Below are 17156 nucleotides of genomic sequence, written 5' to 3'. Positions count from 1 at the left end.
ATCACCAGGGACAGAGCTGGGTTTGGTGGCGCCGGAAACTTATCATTTGGGAGGAGAGATTTTCTTAAAGAAGAAAAATAAAGTTGTGAATGCGAAGTTAGGTGCAAGGTCATGTTGGCGAGGGACCGTCAGACGTACGTGTCACTGACTTGGTGGGAAGGCCACCGTTGGTGTTTTTACCTCATTCCTAACCACAACAAGCCACCTTCCCTCTCCTGAAACATTTGTGTCGTCTTCACATGCACTCCCTCCCGTTTGCTCCGTGCTTGAGGTGGCGAATAAAGCGCAGATAGATGTCTTGTACTGAGATCTGGAAATTGGGCGCTCTCCTCGCCCCCAGCAGTGTCCGAAAGAACACGGGAAGTTTCTCTTCTTTGCCCAAGACTTCCGTGGGAGTTTTCCCCTAACAAGCAAAGCAGGGAATGTTGGCCGGGAGACACTTTATGCTTTTGGAAATATGACACAGGAATATGAATTTCCATAGGCAAAAATTGCTCCGTCTGGCCAGGTCTAGACTGCCCGTTGGCCAGCACATTTGCTGGAGCCCATGTTGGCACTCCCGAGAGCCGCCTGGGCTTATCCTGTGCGATGGAGACGAATCACCTGCGGCTGTGTTTGGGGGGTGAGCAGGGTGACAGCGAAGGTTTTTTTGTTTGTTTGATTTGCTTTGGTTTTTTAAAATTGATTTTAGAGAGGAAGGGAGAGAGTGAGAAACATTGATTTGCTGTTCCACTTATTTATAAACTAAAAATTATAACATGATCCCATTGCTCAGGCAGAATCCATCTCAAACATGTGGACATTCTCTGCCTCACCGAGACAGCAAATGGAGAGAAACGGCCAGGTGATGCTCTAAGGATACTTGACACAGCTGCTTATTATTCACTCACATCTGTGGGCATTTAAAGACACTCTCGACGATAGAAAGGACCCCTACCACGTAACCTTTTTTTTTGAAAATACGACTCAGCCCTGGCCGGTTGGCTCAGCGGTAGAGCGTCGGCCTAGCGTGCGGAGGACCCGGGTTCGATTCCCGGCCAGGGCACATAGGAGAAGCGCCCATTTGCTTCTCCACCCCTCTGCCACGCCCTCCTCTCTGTCTCTCTCTTCCCCTCCCGCAGCCAAGGCTCCATTGGAGCAAAGATGGCCCGGGCGCTGGGGATGGCTCTGTGGCCTCTGCCCCAGGCGCTAGAGTGGCTCTGGTCGCAACATGGCGACACCCAGGAGGGTCGCAACATGGCGACGCCCAGGATGGGCAGAGCATCGCCCCCTGGTGGGCGTGCCGGGTGGATCCCGGTCGGGCGCATGCGGGAGTCTGTCTGACTGTCTCTCCCTGTTTCCAGCTTCAGAAAAATGCAAAAAAAAAAAAAAAAGAAAATACGACTCAAAGACGCATTTGGACAGACTGCTAAAAAGGGTTAGTAAGGAATTCATCCTTGCAGGCAGGACGACCGCCATTGATTTGGGTTCCCCTGGAGCCTGAGGACCCCTCGCCGCGCCGGGGAGCTGACTTCGGGGGAGTAGAGGGCTTTGGGGGCTCACGGAAGAATTCCCGCTGACTTGGAAGAAAGTATTTGGCTGTTACTCACTCACTTGCCGTGAAATCCTGTTCTAACCTTCCTGTCGTCTCTCTCGCAGACTGTTTTTGAAAGGAATTGCCGTTCAGAGGACTGCACTGCTGACCTGCAGCTTCAGGGTCAACTGCTGCTGTCCAGGTAAGTCACTGCTCCTTTCGCGACATCGTCCCGGACAGTTCCAGTGTCCTGACTCCAGGCCCAAAGCCTGACTGTGCAGAGATCTCCCTTACCAATGAGGGGCAATAGAGTTGGTGGGTTACAGTGACATTTTGAGGTTTTAAAAAAAAAAAATGTATATTGTCCAGTAATTTTAACAACACCTATTATTTTGGGAGGATAGCTTGGTTTTTTGCAATTCCACATATCTTGTAATTTAGCCTATATTTCTAATCTATCCATCTTGATTTTGAGATTTCTGTATTTGTGTCTGGTTATGTGTGTGTGTGTGGGGGGCTATTTTATGTTTACTCGCTTAACCACGTAAACTTGCCAATTTTTAACTGTTTGGGAGAATTCATATGATGGGATTGATCATTATATAAGGTTCATTTTATTTTTTTTTTGTCCACACTTAGCAGTGGTGTCGGCTTTCACAACAAGGAATGGTTCTGCGACAGGGGGTGGGGGACACAGCGGCCAGGCTGTCCTGATCTAACTGAGCAGACAGTCTCCATTGTTTCAGGGTTTCCTCCCACAGTCCACGGGTCCCCCAGGCTACGGGCAAACCGCACAGAGGCCTCCTGTTTCCTCTCTGCCAACATGGTGTTTCAGACTTCTCTCAGGATGAAGGTGCTGGCCCGGCATCACTTCAGAGAATGGTTTCCTTTCCAGACAATTCCTTCTGAAAGATCGTTTTAGCCTCGGGACCAGAAAGCCCTTCCGTGTGATTTATTGCCGTTTCTCAAAAAACAGTCATCCGTTCTGATAGTTACCCGCTGAAACACCATACTGTGTTTCTTGTTCGTAGCTGTGGAAGTTAAGTATGGGGGGAGTGAAAGAAATATCCCCTCGTGAACCACTGACTCCACTAGGACACTGATGATGATAAATCTATTACTCATCAAAGGAAAGTAATACTGAGATTCTTTTTCTTTCGTTTGCATTTATTGGGTGAAAGGTGATGTAACCCCCAACACACAGTCTCACACACACACACACACTCACACACACTCACTACTTCTCGCTCACTCTCTCACGCACACACATACTCACACACACACACACATACACTCACTACTTCTCTCTCTCTCACACACACACACACACACACACAAATACACACAAATACTCCTCCAAACCACTTAAATATCAATTAGCATTACTTTTACTTAGGCCCGGAGTGGTAAAATACCACATTTTGACCGGTTTAGAAAATTGCTTCAAACTGGTGAAGCAGATATGGGAAATTTTTAACTTTAGTTTTAAGGACCTCCTGGGATTGTTAAAGAAACCAAATCTCAAGAAGGTTTATAAATTATCCGGTCATTACTTTTAGTTTTCAAAAAGAAAAAAAAGTGTTTTAGGAAAAAAGTAACATGAAACAAAATATATGGATTTGTTTTTCTTGAGGCAGCCCACAAATGTCGGAAATTACTTTTGGATTATAGATAAATTCACAGGGTGGGACAATGCTCACATGTTCCAAGGTTAAGTATTTTTTTTTTTTTTTTTTTTGTATTTTTCTGAAGCTGGAAACAGGGAAAGACAGTCAGACTCCCGCATGCGCCCGACCGGGATCCACCCGGCACGCCCACCAGGGGCGACGCTCTGCCCACCAGGGGGCGATGCTCTGCCCCTCCGGGGCGTTGCTCTGTTGCGACCAGAGCCACTCTAGCGCCTGGGGCAGAGGCCAAGGAGCCATCCCCAGCGCCCGGGCCATCTTTTGCTCCAATGGAGCCTCGGCTGCAGGAGGGGAAGAGAGAGACAGAGAGGAAGGAGAGGGGGAGGGGTGGAGAAGCAGATGGGCGCTTCTCCTGTGTGCCCTGGCTTGGAATCGAACCCGGGACCTCTGCACACCAGGCCGATGCTCTACCACTGAGCCAACCGGCCGGGGCGCTAGAGAAATCTTGATGTTCCTGTTGCCCAGTAGTGGATGGTCACATCCATCTCGATTGAATTGTGCTTCTCATAGATTAAGATGGAAACCCCAAGGTTGTGGTCAGGAAGGTACCTGATGCTTCCAGTTGCTCCCACTTCCACAACTTTGCCTCTTAAGAGTGTTGGTCAGAACCAGTTCTGCGCTGTGGAGCCAGTAATCAATAATGCGAGAACAACACATGTGGTGGCCAGGGCCCAACCCTCATATGTATCAGCTAGCCGGAGCCACAAAACATGCTGCCTAACAAACCACCTCAAACCTCAGTGGTTTAAAACAGCAGTCAGTTCTTCTCCAGGGTCTGCAGGTCAGCTGAGGGTTGGCTTGTCCAGGCTAGATCCAGCTAGATCTTGGCTGACCTGCTCACGGACCTGCGGTTCAGCAGGCGGTGGGTGGATCTCCGCCACGCGTGGGCGGCCCAGTTCAGCTCTGCTTCCTGTGTCTCTCACTGTCCTGCTGGAACCAGTGGGCTAGCCTGGTTGTATTCTCCTGGCCTGGCAGCGGTGCAAGAGGACAAGCGGGAACAGGCAGCAGCTCTCGAGGCCTAGGCTCAGGCCGGGGCATTCTTTCTTCAGCCTTATTCTGTTGGTAACTACAAGTCCCCAGCCACACCCGGAGTCAAGGGACAGGACAATATGCTCTGAAGTTTCGGTGAGAAGAACTGAAAAGGCACACAGCCAGGGGCACGAGTAGAGAAGAGATGGAGGATTGGGACCAGCAGCGCTCTCTACCCTACCACAGAAGGAACAGGGCGGCTCGGTCGCTCTTCTGAGTCCTGAGAGTTTTCAGGCCTATATCAGCCCTTCTCACAATTCCGTCTTGCTAGAACTCAGACTATGAGACCTAGAGACTTGGTGAAGAGACTTTCTGAATCTCAGAAGCAGTCCCCTTGGAGCAAAGCTCTGAGTCTCTGCTTCGGATAAGTTATTTCCCAGGGAGCCTGTCAGTCCCTCTAAAGAGCCTCTCAGCTGCGTCCTTCATTAAACCATCGTTATACTCTTGGGCCCGTAGCTGTCCTCAAAGGATCTCTCGGAGAAATGTTACTTGATAATTGGAGAAGAAGAGATACAAAACCCAACCTGTGGTTTCCATGACACTGATTTCCCCAGACCTTCATGTAGAGTCAGGGGTCCCCAAACTACAGCCCGCGGGCCACATGCGGCCCCTTGAGGCAATTTATCCGGCCCCTGACGCACTTCCAGAAGGGGCACCTCTTTCATTGGTGGTCAGTGAGAGGAGCACAGGATGCATCCTCTGACTGTATGTGAGTACTGTATGTGGCGGTGCCGCAAAGCGAGTCGTCACTCACATGCGGTACTATTTCGGGTGACACGGGACACACGCATGCATCACGGCTCCAGAAGTGCATCATATCACTTGTTACGGCTAGCAGTGACAAATATGGACCCGGACATTGACCATCTCATTAGCCAAAAGCAGACCCATAGTTCCCATTGAAATACTGGTCAGGCCCTGGCCGGTTGGCTCAGCGGTAGAGCGTCGGCCTAGCGTGCGGAGGACCCGGGTTCGATTCCCGGCCAGGGCACACAGGAGAAGCACCCATTTGCTTCTCCACCCCTCCGCCACACTTTCCTTTCTGTCTCTCTCTTCCCCTCCCGCAGCCAAGGCTCCATTGGAGCAAAGATGACCCGGGTGCTGGGGATGGCTCTGTGGCCTCTGCCCCAGGCGCTAGAGTGGCTCTGGTCGCAATATGGCGACGCCCAGGATGGGCAGAGCATCGCCCCCTGGTGGGCAGAGTGTCGCCCCATGGTGGGCGTGCCGGGTGGATCCCGGTCGGGCGCATGCGGGAGTCTGTCTGACTGTCTCTCCCCGTTTCCAGCTTCAGAAAAATGAAAAAAAAAAAAAAGAAATACTGGTCAGTTTGTTGATTTAAATTTACTTGTTATTTTAAATATTGTATTTGTTCCCATTTTGTTTTTTTACTTTAAAATAAGATATGTGCAGTGTGCATAGGCATTTGTTCATAGTTTTTTTTTTTATAGTCCGGCCCTCCAATGGTCTGAGGGACAGTGAACTGGCCCCCTGTGTAAAAAGTTTGGGGACCCCTGATGTAGAGTCAGGGCAGAGGGGAGGAAGGCCCCGTCAGGAAACTGCTAGCGGAAGCCAAGGTCTGGCTTTGGTTGACAAAGGCTCAGTAGTTCGAACCAGAATTGAGCTTCTTTGGTTATTATTGAACTCTCTTGGTTCATGATTGCCTGGGGTGGGCTGTACATTCCTTCATTGTTCAAGTCAGGGGGGTTCTGGGCACCAGGCACCTTTCCTGATGTATACAGTGTGTGTGGGTGATGGTGGCACCCCCTGCTCAGTGCTGCAGAGAGGGGATGGGTCATTACAGGGCCATGGGGCAGCTTCCAAGAAGAGGAATTAAGGGGAAGGAAGAGGACCCAGGCACTCTGGGCAGAGGGAAAATGTGAGCAGAGCAATGGAGGTGTGGAGAGCAGGATTCCCGTGAAGATCTGCAGGGCCTGGACTGAAGGAGGTGATCAGGAGAACGTAGTGAGAGAGGAGAGATTGGGGGGGGGGGTGATGGAGAGAGAAGAGGAGGGAAGGAGAGAAGGGGAGGAGAGGAGAGGAGAGGAGGAGAGAACGAGAGAGGGAAAGAATGAAACACGGTATGGGTCATTTGGTCCCCTGTCTACTCAGTGAAAGGATGTTGCAGCTGGAGTTCTGAGTCAGCCCCTCTCTCCATCACTCTTAGCTCCTGCGGCCCTGGCTCCGGTCCACGGGGCCGCCTTTGTCTCGGGGCAGGAGCACCCTTGGCAGAGCTGGACTTCTGAGAGATGTTGTGTCGGTCTCCACCATGTTGCCTCCCCGAGGGCTTCTCAAGGGCCACGTGGATACAATTTTTGCCTCTCGTGCTGGCTTTAGAACCTAGCTCTCATGTGTGCTGTGACTCGCCGTACCGAAAAGTTGAAGCAAAGGTGTAACAGGACGGTCCCCCCAATGACTGGTAGACGGTGCAGTACAAGGTATTGTGGCTGGAGCAGCCAAGCTCCCACCAGACTGAGGAGCCTTTGTCTTGAGAAGCCTGAGGGGAAGACATCTGGGAGTGGTCAGGTCACCCAGAGTGGCCAGGGATCGAGCCAGAAAATGCTCTCTGCGACTGGGGCTCATGGACGTTTTAAATTTTTCTCTCCGGAGAGCATGAATTCTGGCAGGCCTGTTGTCTCCTAAAACAATCATATCTTCAATTAAAAGTCCCTAATCATTAATGGTCTTGAGCCTCATTCCAAAACCACACTATTTCAAAAAAAAAAATGTCCAGGAATAGTAATGAAGCTGTATAGATAGTTTCTATTAAACAAGACTGGAAATTCCATTTGTAAAATGATGCATCTATGTTTTGTTTTGTCTGTCTGAATCCTCACAGTACCTAAGAATACATCACATGTGATTAGGATAAAGAAAAAGAAATATAGACTATGGCAGTTGAGCTAAAAAAAAATTTTTTTTTTGATGCATCCCATAGGAGACCAGTGGAACATTTCAATGCCTTTTGGCAGGCCAACTCCAATAGTGAAAGAACTCTTAAGGGAGGTAAAAAGACATGGTAGAATATTTATGAAGTTAGAAGAACCGTCTCGTCTCGTGGCCACAGATAATGACCCTATGATTATAGCCGCCCTAATGTGATTATCACAGTCGGGGTGGGGGACTGAAGGGAATTTCCCCAAACCCTTGGCTGGGAGATGTGTCGCTTTATCCACAAAAAACCAGCCTTCAAGAGTGGGATTACTGCACTCAGAGGGCTGCTTGGAGTTTGAAACAAATTGTTCTCCTTCGCAAAAGTGACAAAGTGGCCACAATCGTGAACTGCACAGTATAGGGTAGAAGGAAAGGGGTCTTGCTGTATGAAGGGGAAGAGACCCCTGTTTACTGAGCACCCCCACGCACAAGGTCCTCTACGGAGTCCTCAGTATGCATAAACACGGTAGTGTCTTACCAGCGGTGCAGCCTTCAACACGCTGCTTAATGTCTCGGGGCCTCTAGTTCCTCATCTGTAAAATGGGAGAACTAAGAGCAACCCCTTATAAAGTTATTTCGAGCATTTAGTGAATTAAAACATATTTAAGTGCTCCCAAAAGTGCTTGGCATATAGTAAGCACCCGGTAGATGAGAGCTAACATTATTTCGTCTAATCCTTTCAACGGCACCGAGAAGTAAGTATTATTACACCCTCTTTGGTAGGGAGGATACAGAGGCGCGGGGAGGCCAGATTTCTTGCTCAAGGGCTCGTGGTGGTGGTGGGGAATTCCGGCTGGGAATGTCCGGCTCGGCCTGTACGTGGGCCTTGGTTGCTGTTGGGATCTTAGTTCAGCTGCTGGCTCTAGACCAGAAGTACCAAGGCTGGGGATCTTGGGGGGAACGTCCTCCTCTGTGTGAATAGTTCCAAATCAGAAAGGTTAAGCCTGACCAGGCAGTGGCGCAGTGGGTGGAGTGTTGGGCTGGGATGCAGAGGACCCAGGTTCGAGACCCTGGGGTCGCCAGTTTGAGCACAGGCTCATCTGGTTTGATTAAAGCTCACCAGCTTGGACCCAAGGTCGCTGGCTCGAGCAAGGGGTTACTCGGTCTGCTGTAGCCCCACGGTCAGGGCACATATGAGAAAGCAATCAATGAACAACTAAGGTGTTGCAAGGAAAAACTAATGATTGATGCTTTTCATCTTTCTCCGTTCCTGTCTGTCCCTATCTCTCTCTCTCTTTGTAAAAAAAAAAAAAAAAGGAGGTTAATGGGTAAAAATCTGACTTAAGGGAGATTAAATATGACTTCCATCTACCGCCATTTGTGCTCCCTGATGTGCCACGGGGCCTTGTTCAACAGCTTTTCTCTCAGGAGATGGTCGCGGCATCCTTGCAGGAGTCGTCACATTCTTTTTTTTTTTTTTTTTTTTTTTTTGTACTTTTCTGAAGCTGGAAACAGGGAGAGACAGTCAGACAGACTCCCGCATGCGACCGACTGGGATCCACCCGGCACGCCCACCAGGGGCGACGCTCTGCCCACCAGGGGGCGTTGCTCTGCCGAGACCAGAGCCACTCTAGCGCCTGGGGCAGAGGCCAAGGAGCCATCCCCAGCGCCCGGGCCATCTTTGCTCCAATGGAGCCTTGGCTGCGGGAGGGGAAGAGAGAGACAGAGAGGAAGGAGGGGGGCGGGGTGGAGAAGCAGATGGGCGCTTCTCCTGTGTGCCCTGGCCGGGAATCAAACCCGAGTCCCCCGCACGCCAGGCTGATGCTCTACCGCTGAGCCAACCTGCCAGGGCCGAGTCGTCACATTCTTAATCCGTGTAGGTTGAATTTTTCTCGCCATGGAGGGCTTCAAATTTGACCATGAGCTTGTGGGGCCAGCGTATCAAGAGCTTCCTTAAATGTAACAACATCATCATCATTATTATTGTTAAGAAAGAAGGAAAGCAAGTGGGAACCGATCAGAAACCTGGACAACTTTAACCCTGGCTAGAATATTAGCCAAGTGATTGATTGATTGATTTCTTTCTTTCTTCACTTTCTGCCCCAAATCTAGAAGGGAAAAAAAAAAAAGCAAAAGAAGTTTGTTGATTGGGAGCAGCTGGCTTTTGTAGTTGCAGTTTCTGGAGTCTCTGGAGACAGACACGGCTTTTTCAATGGTATATTCCTGAAAGGAAGGTGAAGTGCTCCAATGAAGAGAACTCTGAATAAGAGACAAAGGACTGCTCATCGCTCCCTCTCCTCTCTTAGAATAAGTGTTTGCTCTGATGCAGGCTCCCTAATAGGCAGCAGGGGTCTCCCCCACATTTCAGGGACACGTGTGGGTGGTCTTCTATGACAGCTACCCAGGTGGAGGGTGTGATTTAGTCCCTGGGAAGGGGGATCAGCAGGGTAAGGCAAGCAGAGAGACAGTCACACACTGGACGAGGTATTGAAGGGCACCACGCCCCTCTGGAGAGCCTCGCTTCTCCTCACCTGATAAGAATGACACAGTGCTGATACGTTCATTGACCTGACAAATATGGATGGACCGCTTGCTGTGGATGCCCCAGGCTTGGTGGAAACAAATGGGAACAAACCACTGCATCACAATGTTATTGGTCTAGAAGGGGAAATGCACATGAAAACAGTCATTCCTGGAAGAAGCACCCCACTGTGTCTGAGTCTGAGTTCTCCTAGAAGCAGACCCTGAGACAAGGATCTGAGGATAAAGAATTTAGCTGAGATGTGCAGGGAAGAAGGGTAGGGGGATAGAGAAGTTTTCAGGGAAGCCTGCCAACAAGGGTGCAGTATAGCACCAGTGTAACAGTTACTGACCGCTGTGTAACAAGTCACCTCAAAATGTCGTGCCTCATGAATGGAGCACCCACCATTATTTAGCTGGGTCAGCTGTTTAGGCTGGGCTCAGCCGCTTGGGTCTTCTGGTCTCCCGCATAGGTCCACAGCCAAATTCAGGTTGGCTAGGTCCCTCTGTGGTGGTGGTTGCCTCATTATTAGCTATGATTGGCTGGGACTCCTCCGCTGTCCTCCATGCAGTCTGTCTATCCTGTAGCAGGCTAGCCCAGGCTTACTCTTTTTTTTAAAAAAAAAAAATGTATTAGGGTAACATTGGTTAATAACATTATTTAAATTTCAGGTGTACAACTTACTCATATGACATCTGTATACTCCACTGTGTGCTCACCACTTGAAGTCTAGTCTCCTTTTGTGGCCATGTATTTGATCCCCTTTATTCTCTTATTCTTTTTTTTTTTTTTTAAGTGAGAGAAGGGGAGGCAGAGACAGACTCCCACATGCACCCTGACCAGGATCCACCAGGCAAACCCACTAGGGGGTGATACTCTGCTCATCTGTAGCCCTTGCTCCATTGCAACAGGAGCCTGTTTTTTGCACCTGCGGCAGAGGCTATGGTGCCATCCTCAGCACCCAGGGTCAACTCGCTCTAATTGAGCCATGGCTGCAGGAGGAGAAGAGAGAGAGAAGTGAGAGGGGAAGGGGTGGAGAAGCAGATGGGTGCTTCTCCTGTGTGCCCTAACTTGGAATCAAACTCGGGACAGTCACACACTGGGCCGACACTCTACCACTGAACCAACTGGCCAGGGCCTACCCTCTTATTCTGACAGTGTGGCAGAGATCCAAAAACTAGAACAGTAGTGCATAAGGCCTCATGAGGTCTAGTATGGAACTGGCGTCTTGTCACTTTGGCCACATGCTGTTGGCCAAAGCAAAGTCACCTATTCCACTTCCCGATGGGATGAGCTGCGGTGTCACATGACAAAGAACGTCAGTAGAGAGAGGCTGTCCAACAGCCCATCAGACCCAGCTGCCACAGTGGGCTCCTGGAGCCTGATCCTGCGGAGAAACGCTGGGGATGGCGGAAAACACACACCTCCAACTCACTGCACCTGGGGGGGGGGGGGGTTAGGGGCCAGGGTGCTTGGACACCAACCACTGAGTCCCTGGGCGAGGGCTCCTCTGGGGCTGGGTGGGTAGGACCGTTTAGTTCCCTGGCCCTCCAGCCTGTGACAGACACCAGCGTTGTCTGGTTCCGGGGAAAGGCCCTTATATACAGAGATGCAGACACTGGCAGCTCGAAGTCGGCGAGAGCATTTGAACCAATCTGGGGTGCGCGTGGCAGGGCATGTCTGATGTCTATGGCATCGCTTCTCAAAGGGTCTCAGTCGATGAGCTAATTCTTCAATTTCCAACAGGAGTATTATATCACCTTTTGACACCAAGGCTTCTTCCCATTAACTTCCTGGGAATGCTTTTTTTTTTTTTTTCCACATTTTGCCAAACATCCAGCATTCTCCTATTGCTTTTGTTGGCATCTGTTCCTTTCCCCCCTTTTTACCAGGCGGAGGCACATATTGCCCACATGCCGATCGGCATTTGGCTATAGAGCTAACCCATGAGCCAAGTACAGGGCTGGGAGCTCTGTCCCCATTTTCCCGAGGCCAGCAGATGAGGGATGTGTGTGAGCACATCCGAGGCAGAGAGGATAGGACCTCTGACTCCTCCGTCATCCTGGGAGGGTTCTGGGTGGGGCTGGGCCGCACAGCTGTGTTTCTGTGGAGCCCTGGCTTCAGCTCAGCCTGGGGATGCGCACAGATGGCGGCTCTGGGACGCTGAGACACCCCCTGCACTGTCCTCCAGAGACACCCCCTGCACTGTCCTCCAGAGACACCCCCTGCATCGTCCTCCAGAGACACCCCCTGCACTGTCCTCCAGAGACACCCCCTGCACTGTCCTCCAGAGACACCCCCTGCACTGTCCTCCAGAGACACCTCCTGCATCGTCCTCCAGAGACACCTCCTGCATTGTCCTCCAGAGACACCCCCTGCATTGTCCTCCAGAGACACCCCCTGCACTGTCCTCCAGAGACACCCCCTGCACCGTCCTCCAGAGACACCCCCTGCACTGTCCTCCAGAGACACCCCCTGCATTGTCCTCCAGAGACACCCCCTGCATTGTCCTCCAGAGACACCCCCTGCGTTGTCCTCCAGAGACACCCCCTGCGTTGTCCTCCAGAGACACCCCCTGCATTGTCCTCCAGAGACACCCCCTGCATTGTCCTCCAGAGACACCCCCTGCACTGTCCTCCAGAGACACCCCCTGCACTGTCCTCCAGAGACACCCCCTGCATTGTCCTCCAGAGACACCCCCTGCACTGTCCTCCAGAGACACCCCCTGCACTGTCCTCCAGAGATACCTCCTGCACCGTCCTCCAGAGACACCCCCTGCATTGTCCTCCAGAGACACCCCCTGCATTGTCCTCCAGAGATACCTCCTGCACCGTCCTCCAGAGACACCCCCTGCATTGTCCTCCAGAGACACCCCCTGCATTGTCCTCCAGAGACACCCCCTGCACTGTCCTCCAGAGACACCCCCTGCACCGTCCTCCAGAGACACCCCCTGCACTGTCCTCCAGAGACACCCCCTGCATTGTCCTCCAGAGACACCCCCTGCACTGTCCTCCAGAGACACCCCCTGCACTGTCCTCCAGAGACACCCCCTGCACTGTCCTCCAGAGACACCTCCTGCATTGTCCTCCAGAGACACCTCCTGCACTGTCCTCCAGAGACACCCCCTGCACTGTCCTCCAGAGACACCCCCTGCACTGTCCTCCAGAGACACCCCCTGCACTGTCCTCCAGAGACACCTCCTGCATTGTCCTCCAGAGACACCCCCTGCACTGTCCTCCAGAGACACCCCCTGCACTGTCCTCCAGAGACACCTCCTGCATCATCCTCCAGAGACACCTCCTGCACTGTCCTCCAGAGACACCCCCTGCACTGTCCTCCAGAGACACCCCCTGCATTGTCCTCCAGAGACACCCCCTGCACTGTCCTCCAGAGACACCCCCTGCACTGTCCTCCAGAGACACCCCCTGCATTGTCCTCCAGAGACACCCCCTGCACTGTCCTCCAGAGACACCCCCTGCATTGTCCTCCAGAGACACCCCCTGCACTGTCCTCCAGAGACACCCCCTGCACTGTCCTCCAGAGACACCCCCTGCACTGTCCTCCAGAGACACCCCCTGCACTGTCCTCCAGAGACACCTCCTGCACTGTCCTCCAGAGACACCCCCTGCACTGTCCTCCAGAGACACCCCCTGCACTGTCCTCCAGAGACACCCCCTGCACTGTCCTCCAGAGACACCCCCTGCACTGTCCTCCAGAGACACCCCCTGCACTGTCCTCCAGAGACACCCCCTGCACTGTCCTCCAGAGACACCTCCTGCATCATCCTCCAGAGACACCCCCTGCACTGTCCTCCAGAGACACCCCCTGCACTGTCCTCCAGAGACACCCCCTGCACTGTCCTCCAGAGACACCCCCTGCATTGTCCTCCAGAGACACCTCCTGCACTGTCCTCCAGAGACACCCCCTGCACTGTCCTCCAGAGACACCCCCTGCACTGTCCTCCAGAGACACCTCCTGCATCGTCCTCCAGAGACACCCCCTGCACTGTCCTCCAGAGACACCTCCTGCACTGTCCTCCAGAGACACCCCCTGCACTGTCCTCCAGAGACACCCCCTGCACTGTCCTCCAGAGACACCCCCTGCACTGTCCTCCAGAGACACCCCCTGCACTGTCCTCCAGAGACACCTCCTGCATCATCCTCCAGAGACACCCCCTGCACTGTCCTCCAGAGACACCCCCTGCATCATCCTCCAGAGACACCCCCTGCACTGTCCTCCAGAGACACCCCCTGCACTGTCCTCCAGAGACACCTCCTGCACTGTCCTCCAGAGACACCTCCTGCACTGTCCTCCAGAGACACCCCCTGCATTGTCCTCCAGAGACACCTCCTGCACTGTCCTCCAGAGACACCTCCTGCACTGTCCTCCAGAGACACCTCCTGCACTGTCCTCCAGAGACACCCCCTGCACTGTCCTCCAGAGACACCCCCTGCACTGTCCTCCAGAGACACCTCCTGCACTGTCCTCCAGAGACACCCCCTGCATTGTCCTCCAGAGACACCCCCTGCATTGTCCTCCAGAGACACCCCCTGCACTGTCCTCCAGAGATACCTCCTGCACTGTCCTCCAGAGACACCCCCTGCATTGTCCTCCAGAGACACCTCCTGCACTGTCCTCCAGAGACACCCCCTGCACTGTCCTCCAGAGACACCTCCTGCACTGTCCTCCAGAGACACCCCCTGCACTGTCCTCCAGAGACACCCCCTGCACTGTCCTCCAGAGACACCTCCTGCACTGTCCTCCAGAGACACCTCCTGCACTGTCCTCCAGAGACACCCCCTGCATTGTCCTCCAGAGACACCCCCTGCATTGTCCTCCAGAGACACCCCCTGCACTGTCCTCCAGAGACACCCCCTGCATTGTCCTCCAGAGACACCCCCTGCATTGTCCTCCAGAGACACCCCCTGCACTGTCCTCCAGAGATACCTCCTGCACTGTCCTCCAGAGATACCTCCTGCACTGTCCTCCAGAGACACCCCCTGCATTGTCCTCCAGAGACACCCCCTGCATTGTCCTCCAGAGACACCCCCTGCATCGTCCTCCAGAGACACCCCCTGCACTGTCCTCCAGAGACACCCCCTGCACTGTCCTCCAGAGACACCCCCTGCACTGTCCTCCAGAGATACCTCCTGCACTGTCCTCCAGAGACACCCCCTGCACTGTCCTCCAGAGATACCTCCTGCACTGTCCTCCAGAGACACCTCCTGCACTGTCCTCCAGAGACACCCCCTGCACTGTCCTCCAGAGACACCCCCTGCACTGTCCTCCAGAGACACCCCCTGCATTGTCCTCCAGAGACACCTCCTGCACTGTCCTCCAGAGACACCTCCTGCATTGTCCTGTCCTCCAGAGACACCTCCTGCATTGTCCTGTCCTCCAGAGACACCTTCTGCACTGTCCTCCAGAGACACCCCCTGCACTGTCCTCCAGAGACACCCCCTGCACTGTCCTCCCCTGCATTGTCCTCCAGAGACACCCCCTGCACTGTCCTCCAGAGACACCTCCTGCACTGTCCTCCAGAGACACCTCCTGCACTGTCCTCCAGAGACACCTCCTGCATTGTCCTCCAGAGACACCTCCTGCATTGTCCTCCAGAGACACCTCCTGCACTGTCCTCCAGAGACACCCCCTGCATTGTCCTCCAGAGACACCTCCTGCATTGTCCTCCAGAGACACCTCCTGCATTGTCCTCCAGAGACACCTCCTGCACTGTCCTCCAGAGACACCCCCTGCACTGTCCTCCAGAGACACCCCCTGCACTGTCCTCCAGAGACACCCCCTGCACTGTCCTCCAGAGACACCCCCTGCACTGTCCTCCAGAGACACCTCCTGCACTGTCCTCCAGAGACACCCCCTGCACTGTCCTCCAGAGACACCCCCTGCACTGTCCTCCAGAGACACCTCCTGCACTGTCCTCCAGAGACACCTCCTGCATTGTCCTCCAGAGACACCTCCTGCACTGTCCTCCAGAGACACCCCCTGCATTGTCCTCCAGAGACACCCCCTGCATTGTCCTCCAGAGACACCCCCTGCACTGTCCTCCAGAGACACCCCCTGCACTGTCCTCCAGAGACACCTCCTGCATCATCCTCCAGAGACACCCCCTGCACTGTCCTCCAGAGACACCCCCTGCACTGTCCTCCAGAGACACCCCCTGCACTGTCCTCCAGAGACACCCCCTGCATTGTCCTCCAGAGACACCCCCTGCACTGTCCTCCAGAGACACCTCCTGCACTGTCCTCCAGAGACACCCCCTGCATTGTCCTCCAGAGACACCTCCTGCACTGTCCTCCAGAGACACCTCCTGCACTGTCCTCCAGAGACACCCCCTGCATTGTCCTCCAGAGACACCCCCTGCACTGTCCTCCAGAGACACCTCCTGCACTGTCCTCCAGAGACACCCCCTGCACTGTCCTCCAGAGACACCCCCTGCACTGTCCTCCAGAGACACCCCCTGCACTGTCCTCCAGAGATACCTCCTGCACTGTCCTCCAGAGACACCCCCTGCACTGTCCTCCAGAGACACCCCCTGCACTGTCCTCCAGAGACACCCCCTGCATTGTCCTCCAGCGAAGCTCAGCAGGACAGAAACGAGCCCGGCTCGTAGGTTCTTCGTGGGTGGTGGTGTCCATGTATATGCTTTGGACCCATGGCATTCAGGGGCCCAACGGGCTGCTGACAAGCCACGGATTTGAGTCACTTATCTGAGGTCAAAAAGGAAGTTGAATGGCAGTGGCAGGAAAAACACCTGCTGGGAGGTTCCTGAGTCCCAAGTCCGGTGTTCCAGCCGTGGCTAGACCCATGGCCTGTCTTTAAATAGCCGCAGCGGCTTGGGAAACCTGGCCAGTCTCTCGTTCCCACTATGATGCACTACTATCCAATTTAGGAAATTTCTTTCTATCTCAGGGATGATCTGATTTCCTCAGTGTGAGGGTGACGACAGTGGGCCATCACCCTAGGAACTGACCTTTTTCCATTATAGGGAGGTCACGTCATTTTCAGCCCCCCCCCACACACACACACCCACATGAGCAGCAGAAATCTGCCCCAGCAAATACTGGATTTCAGGGACAGCCCTCCTCCCGGTGGGCAGACACTGATGAAGATTTTCCACTTGGATGGTGAGAGAATGGGGAATCCATAGAGGAGCGTGGGGGCAGACGGAGGAGTAACCATGGCAACCACGAAGAAGCTGGGTACACGCTGGTAGCTGGCCTCCCTCCGAAGCGACCTGTGGAGTCTGGGTCTACCTCACGGGTGTACCTAATAAAATTTTATTTGGTAGTATTTTCCTTGGCTTCCAAATGTAGCCAACCATGGGAGGTTTTATGCAAAAGCATCTCTCCAGCCGGGTCAGAATGGTGTGGCGGTTCCTTCCTTCTCACTGGACAGTCAGCCTAAGAGAAGACCTATCGCGAGAATGTATTGTAGCAACTGGATCCCTCACTTCTCTCCAATCGAGAGCAGGCAGGGAGCCAAGTGCTGTGTCCCCGCTGAGATTTCTGCAATTTATTCT

At 53.4% G+C, this 17156-nt stretch overlaps 1 protein-coding gene across 1 annotated transcript in view; it reads left to right on the top strand.

Annotated features, from left to right (window-relative positions):
* The window catches only part of ITGA9 (integrin subunit alpha 9), a 352967-nt gene that overhangs the window by 192597 nt on the left and 143214 nt on the right, over positions 1 to 17156 (top strand). The window contains exon 17 of the mRNA XM_066350935.1: positions 1639 to 1715. Coding sequence (XP_066207032.1) covers positions 1639 to 1715 — 77 coding nt within the window. The remainder of the gene's footprint in view (positions 1 to 1638; positions 1716 to 17156) is intronic.

The sequence above is a fragment of the Saccopteryx leptura genome, chromosome 10 (genome assembly GCF_036850995.1).
Source record: "Saccopteryx leptura isolate mSacLep1 chromosome 10, mSacLep1_pri_phased_curated, whole genome shotgun sequence".
NCBI classification, from domain to species: domain Eukaryota; kingdom Metazoa; phylum Chordata; class Mammalia; order Chiroptera; family Emballonuridae; genus Saccopteryx; species Saccopteryx leptura.
The sequence above is the reverse complement of the archived record's forward strand: the minus strand, read 5'-3'. Positions and strand labels throughout refer to the sequence as shown.